We start from the raw sequence: 13,350 nt of genomic DNA, 5'->3' as shown, positions 1-13,350 counted from the left end.
TCGGAGCCCCTAAAGCAGTTCGTCGTTGTCTACAACCTCGCTCTGGCAGCTCCTGCGACGGTGCTGGTGCCAAACTGTAACGGCCCTGCTGTTCCTTTGGATTGATCAGCGACATGGAGAGGGGGGACGTGCTGCATGGGCAACAGCCTGTCCTCCATATGACATCGCCCAGGCTTGCATCCGACCAGGATGCATCACCCATGGTCAGTCATGACCGAGAGGGGCCTACTACTAATGTATAGTAACTGTGTTCACTTTTAATATTTGAGTTTTCTGTCAATTATTTTTATCGCAGGGAATACTTAATGAAAAAATTGGGAGTAACGATATCCGAGAAACTGTTGTTATTATCATCGGGGCCCTTGTCAGAAAATTCTGCAAGAAAGGACAGTGTGAACTACCGGTGAGTACAGAGAATTACTCTGGTGTGGCTGTGGTTTTTCTTCAGAGAGAGAATTACATCAAGTCTATAGCAGAAAGCCAATCTATGTGATCAACTAATCGATATTGATGTATATGTTCCCCGTGAATCTTTTCCCAGCCATTTTAAGCCATTGAGAAAATATATTTTCTTTTCTTCCACATGTTTACTTACTTTGTTCCTTTCACAATCTCTGCACTCTCTGGATGAGCACAACCCAACAAAGGGCATTTAAGCAGTGAAAATCGCAAGTGGTTCTACAGAAGCACTATGAACAGCATAAAGGGCTACCATCTTGGAGACCCTCGGACTATCTTGAATCAGACTTTACTGGACTTTGTCTTGCACTAAACGTTATTCCCTTTATCCTGTATCTGTACACTGTGGTCAACCTGTTGCAATCATGTACGGTCTTTCTGCTGACTGGATAGCACACAACAATGAAGCTTTTCACTGTACCTCGGTACACAAAAAAACTAAACTATTGACTGGGAAATGATCAATATGACTGTCTAAGAGGTAAGATTGAAGTTGCACCTTGTAGGAAGGGAGGAGTAGAGAGTTTACGGAGGTAACCAGTTCTCTCAAAAAGTTAATTTGCAAGTCGAATTGGTGGTAAGGAAGGCAAATACAATGCTAGCAATGATTTCAAGAGGGCTAGAATACTAGAATATAAAAACAGGGATGTAATGCTGATGCTCTATAAGGCGCTGGTCAGGCCGCATTTGGAGTATTGTGAGCAATTTTGGGCACCATATCTGAGGAGGGATGTGTTGGCTCTGGAGAGGGTCCAGAGGAGGTTCACAAGAATGATCCCAGAAATGAGTGGGTTAATATATGATGAGCGTTTGATGGGCCTGTACTCGCTGGAGTTTAGAAGGATGAGGGGACCTAATTGAAATTTTTCGAATAGTGAAAGGCTTGGGTGTGGCGGCGCGACTGTGTTGCAGCGGCTCCTTCAGCCTGTCTGTCTTTTTTTCTTTTTTTGTCTAGTTAAATGTAGTTGTGTTTTTTTATAATGTTTTTAACTGTGTATATGTGGGGGGCGGTGGGGGGAGGAAAGGGGGAACATTTTTAAACTCTCTTCCCTGTACGGGAGACTTGACTTTTCCCTGTCGGGTCTCCGTTGTCGTTGGGGCCTAGCACCATGGAGCGGCCTCTAGCCGGAACGACCTGGGGGCTCCAGTCGCGGAGTCTGCGGAGCTGCGAACTATTCACCATCGTGGGGCTGGCCGGCCTCGGAGCGTGGGGAGCGGTGGTGGCTCGTTGCTGCGGCTCGACCGCGGTGTTTGGAAGCTCCAGCTCCAGCTCCAGCTGCAAACCTGTGGACTGGGACATCGGGAGCTCGCGGGTCCGGGTGGAGACCGCTTTTTGGAGCACCCGCAACGCGACTTCTCCAGCCCGTGTTGCGGGGTTGGAACGACCCGGAGCGGGGCCGTACATCGCCCGGCGCGGTTTAATGGCCGTGGGACATTCCAGCGCCCGACGGGGGCTGCAACTTTGTGACTTTTGGGCCTGGAGCAGGGCCGTACATCGCCCGGCGCGGCCTAAAATGGCCGTGGGACTTATCATCGCCCGCCTGGGGCTTCAACATCGGGAGAAAAATGGTGCAGGGGAGAGATAAGACTTTGCCTTCCATCACAGTGAGGAGGAGATTCACTGTGATGGATGTTTGTGTAAATTGAATTGTTTGTATGTCTTGTAAGAATTGTCTCTGGTTGTATGGCTGTTGAAACTAAGTTTTGTTTGAGCCTCACTGAGGTTCAAATGACATGTAATAAATATTCAATTCAATATTCAATTGGATAGAGTGGATGTTTCCACTAGTGGGAGAGTCTAGGACCAGAGGTAATAGCCTCAGAATTAAGCGAGTTCCTTTAAGAAAGAGATGAGGAGAAATGTATTTAGTCAGAGGGTGGTGAATCTGTGGAATTCACAGAAGGCTGTGAAGGCCAAGTCAATGGATCTATCTCTGAAGGCAGAGATAGATAGATTCTTGATTAGTACGTGTCAAGGGTAATGGGGAGTAGGCAGGAGAATGGGGTTTCGAGGGAGAGATAGTTCAACCATGATTGAATGACGGAATAGACTTGATGGGCCAAATGGCCTAATTATGCTCCTATCACTTATGACATTTCTTAAGCTGATGGAGTTTATATTGAATAATGTATTTTAAATTTCAGTCTCTGACGTTGGTTTTTTTTTTCCATTTCAGATAGTGATTAAAGCAAAAGAAATGATAATGGAAGGGGCAAAAGCAGCGACAAAGGAATCTGAGATTCTGATGTACCTTCTTGCTTTGAAGAACGCCCTCCTTCCTGACGCAGTTCCCATTTTACTGAAACATGCAGAGGCTGGCTCTGGACCTGACAGCAACATTGCAGTCTCTGCTATCCAGAAATATGAGCAGCAATTCATCACAGAGGAGGTGAGATTCCACATCATTATCACACTCATAGAATGTTAACACCCAGAGGACCATTGGTGGACCATTAGTTACAGACGCTGGTGAGGCCACATTTACAATCTTGTGTTCAGTTTTGGTCACCACGTAATAGGAAAGATGTTAAGCTGGAAAGGGTGCAGAGAAGATTTACGAGGATGTTGCCAGGACTCGAGGGCCTGAGCTGTAGGGAGAGGGCAGACTCGGACTTTATTCCTTGGAGGGCTGAAAGATGTGGAGTATAAAATCTTGAGGGGAAAGGATGGGGTAAATGCACAGTCTTATGCCTAGAGTAGGAGAATCGAGAATCAGAGGACATAGGTCAAAGGTAAGGGGGAAAGATTTAATACGAACCGGAAAGGCAACAAAGGGTGATGGTTATATGGAATGCGCTGCCGGAGGAGATAGTTCAGGCAGGTACTATCATAACATTTAACATGCATTTTGGGCAGGTACGTGGATCTGAATTGATTGGCCAGGTAGGTGGAGGAACGGTTGATGGAATTTAATACAGAGAAGTGTGAGGTGTTGCATTTTAGGACGTTGAACAAGGCAGGATCTAGACAGTAAATGGCAGGCCTCTGGCTAGTATTGTAGAGCAGTGGGATCAAGCAGTACAAGTGCATGGTTCCTTGGAGGTAGATAAGGTGGTCAAAATGGCTTTTGGCACTTTGGCCTTCATCAGTCAGAGTATTGAGTATAGAAGTTGGGAGGTCATGTTGCAGTTGTATAAGACGTCGGTGAGACCGCATTTAGAATATTGTGTTCAGTTCTGGGCACCATGTTATAGAAGATATTGTCAAGCTTGAAAGGGTTCAGAAAAGATTTACGAGGATGTTGTCAAGACTAGAGGGTGTGAGCTATAGGGAGAGTTTGAGTAGGCTGGGTCTCTATTCCATGGAGCGTAGGAGGATGAGGGGAGATCTTATTGGGTATACAGAATCATGAGAGGAATAGATTGGATAGATGCAAAGAGTATTTTACCCAGAGTAGGGGAACCAGAGGACACAGGTTCAAGGTGAAGGGGAAAAGATTTAATAGGAATCCGATGGGTAACTTTTTCACACAGAGGGTGGTGAGTGTATGGAACAAGCTGCCAGAGGATGTAGTTGAGGCTGGGACTATCCCATCATTTAAGAAACAGTTGGACAGGTACATGGATAGGACAGGTTTGGAGGGTTCTAGACCAAGCGAAGGCAAGTGGGACTAGGGTAGCTGGGACATTGTTGGCCGGTGTGGGCGAGTTGGGCCGAAGGGCCTGTTTGATTCTAATGACTCTATGACTCTAAGGAACTGCAGATGCTGTTTTTTTAATAAAAAGACACAAAGTCCTGGTGTAAGAAGGGTTCTGATGCAAAACATCACCTAACCATGTTTTCCAGAGTTATTTCAGCACTTTGTATCTATACAGTTGCGCGCATCCTAACTCAGCATTTATTGGCCATTCCTAAATTACCCATAGGAGGGTGATGGCCTGTCATTGTCTTGAACAACTTGAATCTTTCCAGTGAAGATCTGCCAATTAGATCAATCTCAAATTTTGATCTGTTGACATTGAAAGAATAGTGATACATTTCCAAGTCAAGATTTATTGGCACTTTTGTGGTACTTCCGTACAGTTGCTATTCTTGTCCTTTTTCTGAGTCCTACAGCAAGGAAATAGGCCCCTCCGCCTGACCCATCCATACTGGCCAAGATGCCCCATCTCAGATAGTCTCATTTGCCTATGTCAGGTGAATACCCCTCTGAACCTTTCCTATCCATGTACCTGTCCAAGTCTTTTAAATGTTGTTATAGTACCTGCCCCAACTATCTGCTGGCAGCTCATACCCACCAGCTTCTGAGTGGAAAAAGTTGCCCCTAAGGTTCCTGTTAAATCTTTCCACCATTAACCTTAAACCTATATCGTCAAGTTCTTGATTCCCCTGCGATGGATAAAAGACTCTGTGCATTCTCATTGACTATTCCCCTCGTGTTTTTGTACATCTCTATAAGATCAACTATAAGCTGTCTGAGCTCCAAGGAATAAAGTCCTAGCCTGCCCAGCATCTCCCTATAGCTCAGGCCCTCGGGTCAATGGCAAAATCCTCGCAAATCCTCTCATGATTTTATACACCTTTTGGTATCAGGAGTGATGTGTTTAGGAGGTGTTGTTAGAGGAACTCTCTGTCATGTTTTGTTTCTGACCAGGTGAAAAAGGTGATGAACAGGATCTACCATCAAAGCCAGGGAATCCATGAGAAGACAGTGCGTGTGGCTGCTGCCGATGTCATCATTAACAACAACCCCTCATACATGGAGGTTAAAAACATTCTCCTCTCCATCAGCGAACTGGTGCCTGAGATGAGCAAATATTTACTCGCAAAGATTCAGGATATTCTCCGCTTTAAACTTCCGGGCAGGTAGATGTGAATTTTGTGTTTTAGCATAGCAGTGAGTTTATGTGATCTGAAAGCCTGCCAGAAACAGATTCAACACTTAAAGAGAGGATCGGGGGGGGACATGTAGAAAGGATTAATTGACACACTCTCCAAAGGACAGGAACATGACACTGACCAACGTTTGGTTCTTTTAGAGATATAGTGTGGAAACAGGCCTTTTGCATCTGTGCTGACCAGTGATCACCCTGTACACTAGCACTATCCTAAACACCAGGGACAAGTTACAATTTTACAGAAGCCAGTTAACCTACAAATTTGAACGTCATTGGAATGTGGGAGGAAATCACAGCATCCGGAGAAATCCCACGCAGTCACAGGGAGAACGTGCAAACTCAATACCGACAGCACCCACATTCAAGATTGAACCCAGGTCTCTGGTGCTGTAAGGTAGCAACTCCACCGCTATGCCACTGTGCCATTCCTATATAACTATTATATTTCCATGAACAACTTGGGACACTTTTGTATATTAACGATTCTACAAAGGAATATCCTATTTAAATTAATTTAGTAACAGTTTTCTGAGGCTGCTATTAAAGTTGCCGGTACTTTTGACACTTTAAAGCACACCTCGTCATCATGTATCACCCCACTGCCTTCGTTCTCATTAGTGGTGGAATTCTCCTCAGAGTTGACGTCAGGATCCTTCCTTATACGGTAAATAGGATCTAAGGCGGAAGCTAAGCTGGAGTCTTCATGTGATTTAGGCTGTGATCATTTCCTTGAGTCCATTCAGACAAAAAAAATGTCATGAGGATCATGTACCCAGGTTGCCTTAAAACTTATCATAGTTTAATTTTATGTTTCTTTAGCTCAAAGTTTATTTTTGAGTATGGTCAGTATGGTCGAGATCTTGCATTTGGCTAAATGTAAAGACAACCTGTTACTTACTTTATTGTTTGCAGTGACATGGTGTGGACGGTTCTGCAAGACACCGCTGTCCACAACTACGACCGTTTCGCCAAGATTGGTTCCTCATCGGCCTACTCGGGATACATGAAACGTATGTTAAGCCATCTATTGCTGGCTTTTTTTCAACTTCTAAATCTTTGACGTAATAAAACATCCATTGATGCCTGAAGGGATTATTGTCCATTTGGTACTGAAATTAATGCAAGTTTAGCCTGTCTCAAAGGGTTCAAAGATCACCTTATAGGAGGACAGTAATAAATGGAGATGGTGGGGTTTAAGAGGGTAATTTAGAGACAATGGCTTTGCCACTTGAAGGCCTGTCCATTGTAGTTGGATCAATTAAATTTAGGATACAAAGAGGCCCGAGCCAGAGGGGAATGGAGATCTTGTTGAGTTATGGGATCAAGGATATTGTGATGACACAGAGGGGCAAGTTTGGAGGATGAGAATGTTTTAATTGGCTTCTGGCCAGGCCAGGCAGAGGGAGAGAGAAGTCGACGGGCACGGGTTGGAGGCGAGTTAATGTATGGTCAGAAGAATTCATCAGCAAATTGAGGTGATTCACTCGCACTAGACAACATCACAGCTCCTGTCTGTGCTGCATTAAATTCCACACAAGAGTATTGGCAGGTTGGGATGTGAGGGCGAGAGGGTGGGACCCTTATGCTGTCACCCTTGGAGCAACATAAGTCAGCAACCGCAAGAAAACTAAAGACCGAGTGAACCTGTACCTGTGAGCATGGTTTGGTGTTGTGTTGCATGTCACATAACTGTACCATGCCAGTTTGCACATTGTCTGTGCAGTGGGATGATTCACTGGGGATTCCTTGTGTTTCAGAGGGCACTGACTCTACATCCACCTACAGCCTAGACATCTTGTACTCTGGCTCGGGCATCCTGAGAAAGAGCAACATGAACATTTTTGTCCTCAGCCAGGAATCACAACTGCACGCTACCCAGGTACGTGGAACTGCACGCTCTGATTCTCACTGGGTGGAGTTGTTCACCCACAATGGCTGGAACCCCTTGTGTTGACCAGGGACAATGCAGCCCTCCCTCGGGGTGACCGTGGAACTGGCAGCCTTCACAGAGAACCTAGAACAGCACAGGACACCAAGCGGTGGAGTCCCTCAGCAGGTCAGGCAGCATCTGTGGAGAACATGGATAGGTGACGTTTCAGGTTGAGACCCTTCAGCAGACTGATTGTAGGGGGGGGGGAGGAGAGGAAAGCTGGAAAAGTGTAGAGGCAGGATAAAGAATGTCAAGTAATAGGTGGATATACACACGGTGGGGGGGGCGGGGGGGGTGATAAGCAGAAAGTTGGAACAAAGGGCAGGAAAAGGTGTGAGACAGGATTGAAGAGTTGCAGATTGTAATGCCAGAGAGGAAAGTGGCAGGGATGGAGGCGGAGGGGAGAAATAAGTGGAAGTCCAGGTGGGACATGGGAGGGAAAGGAGGGGGGGGGGGGCTGTTTGGGGGGAGAACGGGGGCCCGGGGGGGGGAGGGTGTAGGGTTAGTTAGAGGTTCTCTAAAATTGGAGAATTCAACTACGCAAGCAGAATATGAGGTGCTGTTCCTTCAGTATATGTGTGGCCTCACTCTGGCAATGGAGGATGCCTGAGCCGCTGAATTCTCCAGCATTTTGTGCCCTTTTGTGTATTAAGCAGCATCGGCCGTTATTTGTTTATACGTAGAACAGTACAGCATGGAAAGAGGCCCTTCGGCCCATAGTGTCTGTGCTGAACATGATGCCAAGCTAGACTCAGTTTATATGATGATAAACTTTGTCTGCATTCCATTTAAACGGCGTGAGTTATCCAGTGCCGATTTCCTGTGATTTTCTTCCCCAGGTTGTGATTGAAGCTCAGGGATTGGAGAGTTTAATAGCTGCCGCACCAGATGAAGGGGAGGAGAATCTCGAGTCCCTGGCCGGTATGTCCGCTGTGCTGTTTGATGTCCAGCTCAGGCCTGTCAACTTCTTTCGAGGCTACAGCGACTTAATGGCCAAGATGTTCACCACGACCAGCGAGCCAATGAATGTGGTCAAAGGGCTCATTCTGCTCATCGATCATTCCCAGGTATCTGTTTGTCTCACAAAGTCTTTCATTTTAGGGCGACACAGTGGTGCGCCTGGTCGAGCCGCTGCCTCGCAGCGTCAGAGTCTGAGGTTCGATCCTCGCCTCAGGCACTGACTGTGTGGAGTTTGCATGTTCTCCCTGCGAATGCATGGGTTTCGTTTGGGTGTCCCAGTTTCCTCCCACAGCTCAAAGATATGTGGGTTTTGAAGTCAATTGTCCTCTGTAAATTGCTCTAAGTGTGCAGGGAGTGGATGAAAGTTGGATAACGTAGACCTAGTGTGAACAGGTGATCGTTGGTGGGCTGAAGGGCCTGCTTCAAAGGTATTTTATTGTCACGTGTACCAATTAAGGTACAGTGCAACTCAATTTACCATACAGTCACACCAGAAAAAGCACCAAGACACACAACCACATAAAAGTCAACATAAACATCCCCCACAGCGGATTCCCACATTCCTCACTGTGATGGAAGGCAATAAAGTCTAATCTTCTTCGTTCTTTATTCTTTATTCTTCCATTCTGTATGTCCAAACTATACTAAAGTTTTGTTTTAATTATCAAGAAATATCCATATTACTTTTTTTTAATATAATTATGGATGCGCCGGTTTGTACTAAGATGTGCAGGTTTCTAGATTAATTGGCTTTGGTAAAATTATAAATTGTCCCTACTTTGTAGGGTAGTGCACGGGGTGATCGCTGGTCGGCGTGGACTCGATGGGCCGAAGGGCCTGTCTTCACGCTGTATCTCTAAAGTCTAAAGTAAAGTCTCAATTTATTTTTGTTTCAGGTCATTCCATTACAGTCAGGACTGAGAGCAGCCGTGGATTTCCAAGGGGGTTTGGCCATTGATATCTCAGGTGGAATGGAGTTCAGCCTATGGTACCGAGAGTCTAAAACCACCGTCAGTAACAGGTATGAATGAGGCTTCACTCCTCCCTGTGCCCTGCTTTACATCAGGTGGTGCTTATTGGGGTAGTACAGGAACAGAAGGCAGTTGAGTGGCTCCCTACAATCTGTTCCACCTTTTAAGCAGTTCACATCTAGCTTCAGACTTTAGCGATAAAGCATGGAAACAGGGCCTTTGGCCCACCAGGGTATTATGTTACAGTTGTACATGACAGTGGTAAGGCTACACTTGCAGTACGCTGTTGAGTTTTGGTCATCTATAAATGCATGACATTGTGCAGGAAAGAATGCAGAGAAGATTTACGAGGATGTTGCCAGGACTCGAGGGACTGAGCTATAGGGAGAGCTTGGGCGTTATTCCTTTGAGCACAGAAGGCTGATGGGTGATCTTATAGAGGTATATAAAATCATGAGGGGAATAGATAGGATGAATGTACAGAGTCTGTTACCCAGGGCAGGGGAATCAAAAATGAGAGGACATCAGGTGAGTGGGACAACATCCCATGCTCATTTTCAACCTCCTCCATGGTTCTACCTCTTCCTACCATCCTGCTATTCTTTATACATCAGAAACATGAGAAGCTTCCATGTTAACAATAAAGAACAAGAAGACATCATTTTGGAATGGAGATGAGGAGGAATTTCCTTAGCTAGAGGGTTTGTGAATCTGTCATTGGGAATATTTAAAACGGAGATTGCCAGGTTCTTGATTAGTAAGGGCATCAAAGATTGTGGGAAGAAAGCAGGAGAACATGGTTGTGGGAGAAAGATAAATCAGCCATGACCGAATAGTAGAGCAGAATTGATGGGCCGAATGGCCTAATTCGGCACCCATGTCTAATGATATTATGAATTTAACATAAAGTATAAATGAATAAGATGTTAATGAGCATAATGTTCCATTGTTCACATAGTAACTTTTAATTTTTCTATTTTCTCTCAAGGGGTGCAATGGTTGTAGTTGGCAACGTCACGGTGGACTCATTGTTTGTGCGGAGCGGGCTGGAAGTGAGTGTCGAAACGGAGGCTTTGCTCGATTTCGTCTCCACGGTGAAGTTCTCTGAGTACCCGTTCCTTGTCTGTATGCAGATGGTCAAAGATCAGTTTCCTTTCAGGTGAGAAGCAAGTTAATTCCATTTTGTCAATGAATGTTTTAAAGTTACAAAGAGGTTCAGTTGGGTAGCTTGAGGGAAAACTGTCTTTAAACTTGTTGATGGGACTGGAGCTATGAACTTAAAATCAAGTAAATCCAACAACGAATGCATAAGAAATTCCTTTCCAGCAGTTTAGGTTTATTCCTGTCATGTGTACCGAGATGCAGTGAAAAGCTTTGTTTTTGTATGAGAACAGATAATACAATACTGTATATAAAAACAATCACGAAAAACTCAGAGGACACTGTGGCGCGGCGGTAGATTTGCTGCCTTACAGTACAGGAAAGTACAGTACCGTGTTCGATCCTAGCTATGGGTGCTGTCTGTATGGAGTTTGTCCGTTCTCCCTGGGGCTGCGTGGGTTTTCTCCGGGTGCTCTGGTTTCCTCCCACACTCCAAACACTTACAAGTTTGTAGGTTAATTGGCTTCTGTAAATTGTAAAGTGTGTAGGATAGTGCAAGTGTATGGGGTCATCGTTGGTCGGCGCTGACTCGGTGGGCCGAAGGGCCTGTTTCCACACTATATCTCTCAAATCTAAAGTAAAGTACAATAAGTATGGCAAAGGGGAAGATATGGAGTGCAGAATATAGTTCTCAGCATTGTAGTGCACCAGTTCCATAGACAAAGTCTAATATTCACAATGGGGTAGAGGTGAATTGGACTGTACTCTAGCTTATGTTATCAGGCTTCAGAAAGGTTCTGAAGCCTGATAACAGGGGAAGAAGCTGTTCCCGAGTCTGGTCCTGGTTGATTATAAACACAAGCATGGAGCAGTAGGGCTCAATTACATACTTCTGTGCTGGTGATGGTGTTGTGACAGGGAGTTAATTTGGTGATTATAAGTGGTTGACGCACACTTACATTGACTTCGCCATGAAACCTGTAGAGAAGGCCCTCCTTTGTGTGCCATTTACTGCCAGTGGTAGAACTCGATCGTAATGCGATTCAAGGACCATACAACAGTCCAGGATATTTGGAGTAAAACAGACAATACTGAAAGCAGTCAGTAAGTCAGATGGCATCTGGGTGAAAGAGTTACAGTTTCTGTTTGGTAATCTTTCATTATCTGTGTCTGGTGTATAAGGTGGTGAAGAGGTCTGTTGGTACGCTGACAGGGTTGAGGTTGGGAGGTTATGCTACAGTTGTACAAGATGGTAAGTTTGGTGAGTTTTGGTCATCCTGCTATTGGAATGATTTAAATAAGCAGGAAAAAAGTGCAGAGAACATTTATAGGGGTGATAGGGGTGCTGCCAGGACTCAAAGATTTGAGCTACAGGGAGAAGTTGGACAGATATGATGATTCCTTGGTATGCAGGCTAAGGTGTGTTCTTATAGTGGTGTATAAAATCATGAGGGGAATAGAGAGGGTGATTGCACAGGCTCTTTTCTCCCCCCCCCCCCCCCCCCCCCCCCCCAGAGTAGGGGAATAACGAACTAGAGAGCATAGGTGCAAGTGAGATGAGCAAGATTTAATTTTTCATTCAGAGGGGGGTGGGTATATGGAACAAGTTGCCAGAGGAGGTAGTTGAGGCAGGTATTATAATAATATTTAAGACATTTGGACAGGTACATGGTTAGGAAACGTTTAGAAGATATGGGCCAAACATGAGCATATTTGACCAGCTTAGATGGAGTACCTTGGTTGGCATGGACGAGTTGGGCCGAAGGGCCTGTTTCAATGCTGTAAGGCTCTTTTAGAATTCCAGAATACACATCTTGATTGAATGTTTTGAAGCAAGCGGGTATTGACTTCTGCAATGTGGACGCCAGGGAACTCTGCTAATGAACTTTTGACTTTTACAGGCAATTGGTGACCAAGTATGAAAGCTTATCATCAGGAAAATCCTACACCTCTCGGAAAGGCAGGAAATCGGTGGTACCTGGATCAGAATTTCCTCTCCACCAGGACAACTCAGACATGTGCAGAAGGGTGTTTGCAATGGAGGCGGACTCGTCAGAATGGTTCTGAGATGTGATTTATGAGAAGGGGGATGGATGGGGGGGGGGGGGGGGGGGGGGGGGGGGGGGGGGGGGGGGGGGGGGGGGGGGGGTGGGGGGGGGAGATAAAAGGAAGCAATCTGTCACTCAACACAGATGCTGCAGAGGGAAGATGCAGAAATAAAACTAAACCAGAGATTAGAGGAAGCTGGCATCAGATGCCCAGTAACTAGGGGAGTCATTCTAAATGTGAAAAGTGGTCTCTCTGTCTGCCTGTCTGTTGCTGCGATTTTTTAAGCCCTTATGAATGAATAATTTTAATCAAAGCTGACGGTAGGAAAGTCAAAAAAAGAAACATTTGCATTTTTATTGCGCATTTCGTATCTCATTCACAGAATCCCAAAGAGGTTTGCAGCTAAATGAATCCTTGTAATGTAGGTAACACAGCAGCCAATTTGTCCATAGCAAGTTCCCACAAACAAGCACTGAGGTAACACCATGATAGCCTGCTTTAGTAATGTTGAAGGCGAGGTGTAGCTGGTAGAGCTGGTCACAGCGCCAAAGACCCGGGTCAATCGTTACCTTGGATGCTATCTGTGTTGAGATTGCATGTTCTCCCTGTGACCGACTGGGTTTCCTCCCTCATCCCAAAGACGGGTGGGTTTGTAGGTTAATTGGCCTCTAAAATTGTCTCTAGAAGTGGATGAAAATAGAATAACATAGACCTAGTGTGAACAGAGCCATTCAGCAATACGTTACTACAGGCAGCTAGAGAGATAGGAAACAAGTGAGGGAAGGGCAAAAGCTGAAATATGCAGTTCAAATCTTGCTGAAACAAGGAGAATGTTGGACATGGAAACACAAAGAACTGCAGATGCTGGAACCTTGAGCATAACACAAAGTGATGGAGGAACTCAGCGAGTCAGGCAGCATCTGTGGAGGACTACGTTTTAGGTTGGGACCCTTCAGTCTGATTTTCAGATGCCATTTTTGTTCTGGACCCTACTTCAGATTGAATCGTCTGAGGAAGGATCCCGACCCAAAATGTCGTCTG

At 45.4% G+C, this 13,350-nt stretch overlaps 1 protein-coding gene across 1 annotated transcript in view; it reads left to right on the top strand.

Moving 5' to 3' along the window:
• mttp (microsomal triglyceride transfer protein) overlaps positions 1-12,341 on the top strand; it is a 47,979-nt gene extending 35,638 nt beyond the window's left edge. The window contains exons 10-18 of the mRNA XM_055641192.1: positions 296-403; positions 2,637-2,849; positions 5,055-5,266; positions 6,211-6,308; positions 7,056-7,177; positions 8,068-8,295; positions 9,085-9,209; positions 10,148-10,318; positions 12,162-12,341. Of these exons, the coding sequence (XP_055497167.1) occupies positions 296-403; positions 2,637-2,849; positions 5,055-5,266; positions 6,211-6,308; positions 7,056-7,177; positions 8,068-8,295; positions 9,085-9,209; positions 10,148-10,318; positions 12,162-12,327 (1,443 nt within the window). The 3' untranslated portion in view covers positions 12,328-12,341. The remainder of the gene's footprint in view (positions 1-295; positions 404-2,636; positions 2,850-5,054; positions 5,267-6,210; positions 6,309-7,055; positions 7,178-8,067; positions 8,296-9,084; positions 9,210-10,147; positions 10,319-12,161) is intronic.
• The last annotated feature ends 1,009 nt before the right edge of the window (positions 12,342-13,350 follow it).

Source organism: Leucoraja erinacea, chromosome 1, assembly GCF_028641065.1.
Source record: "Leucoraja erinacea ecotype New England chromosome 1, Leri_hhj_1, whole genome shotgun sequence".
NCBI classification, from domain to species: Eukaryota; Metazoa; Chordata; class Chondrichthyes; order Rajiformes; family Rajidae; genus Leucoraja; species Leucoraja erinaceus.
The sequence above is the reverse complement of the archived record's forward strand: the minus strand, read 5'-3'. Positions and strand labels throughout refer to the sequence as shown.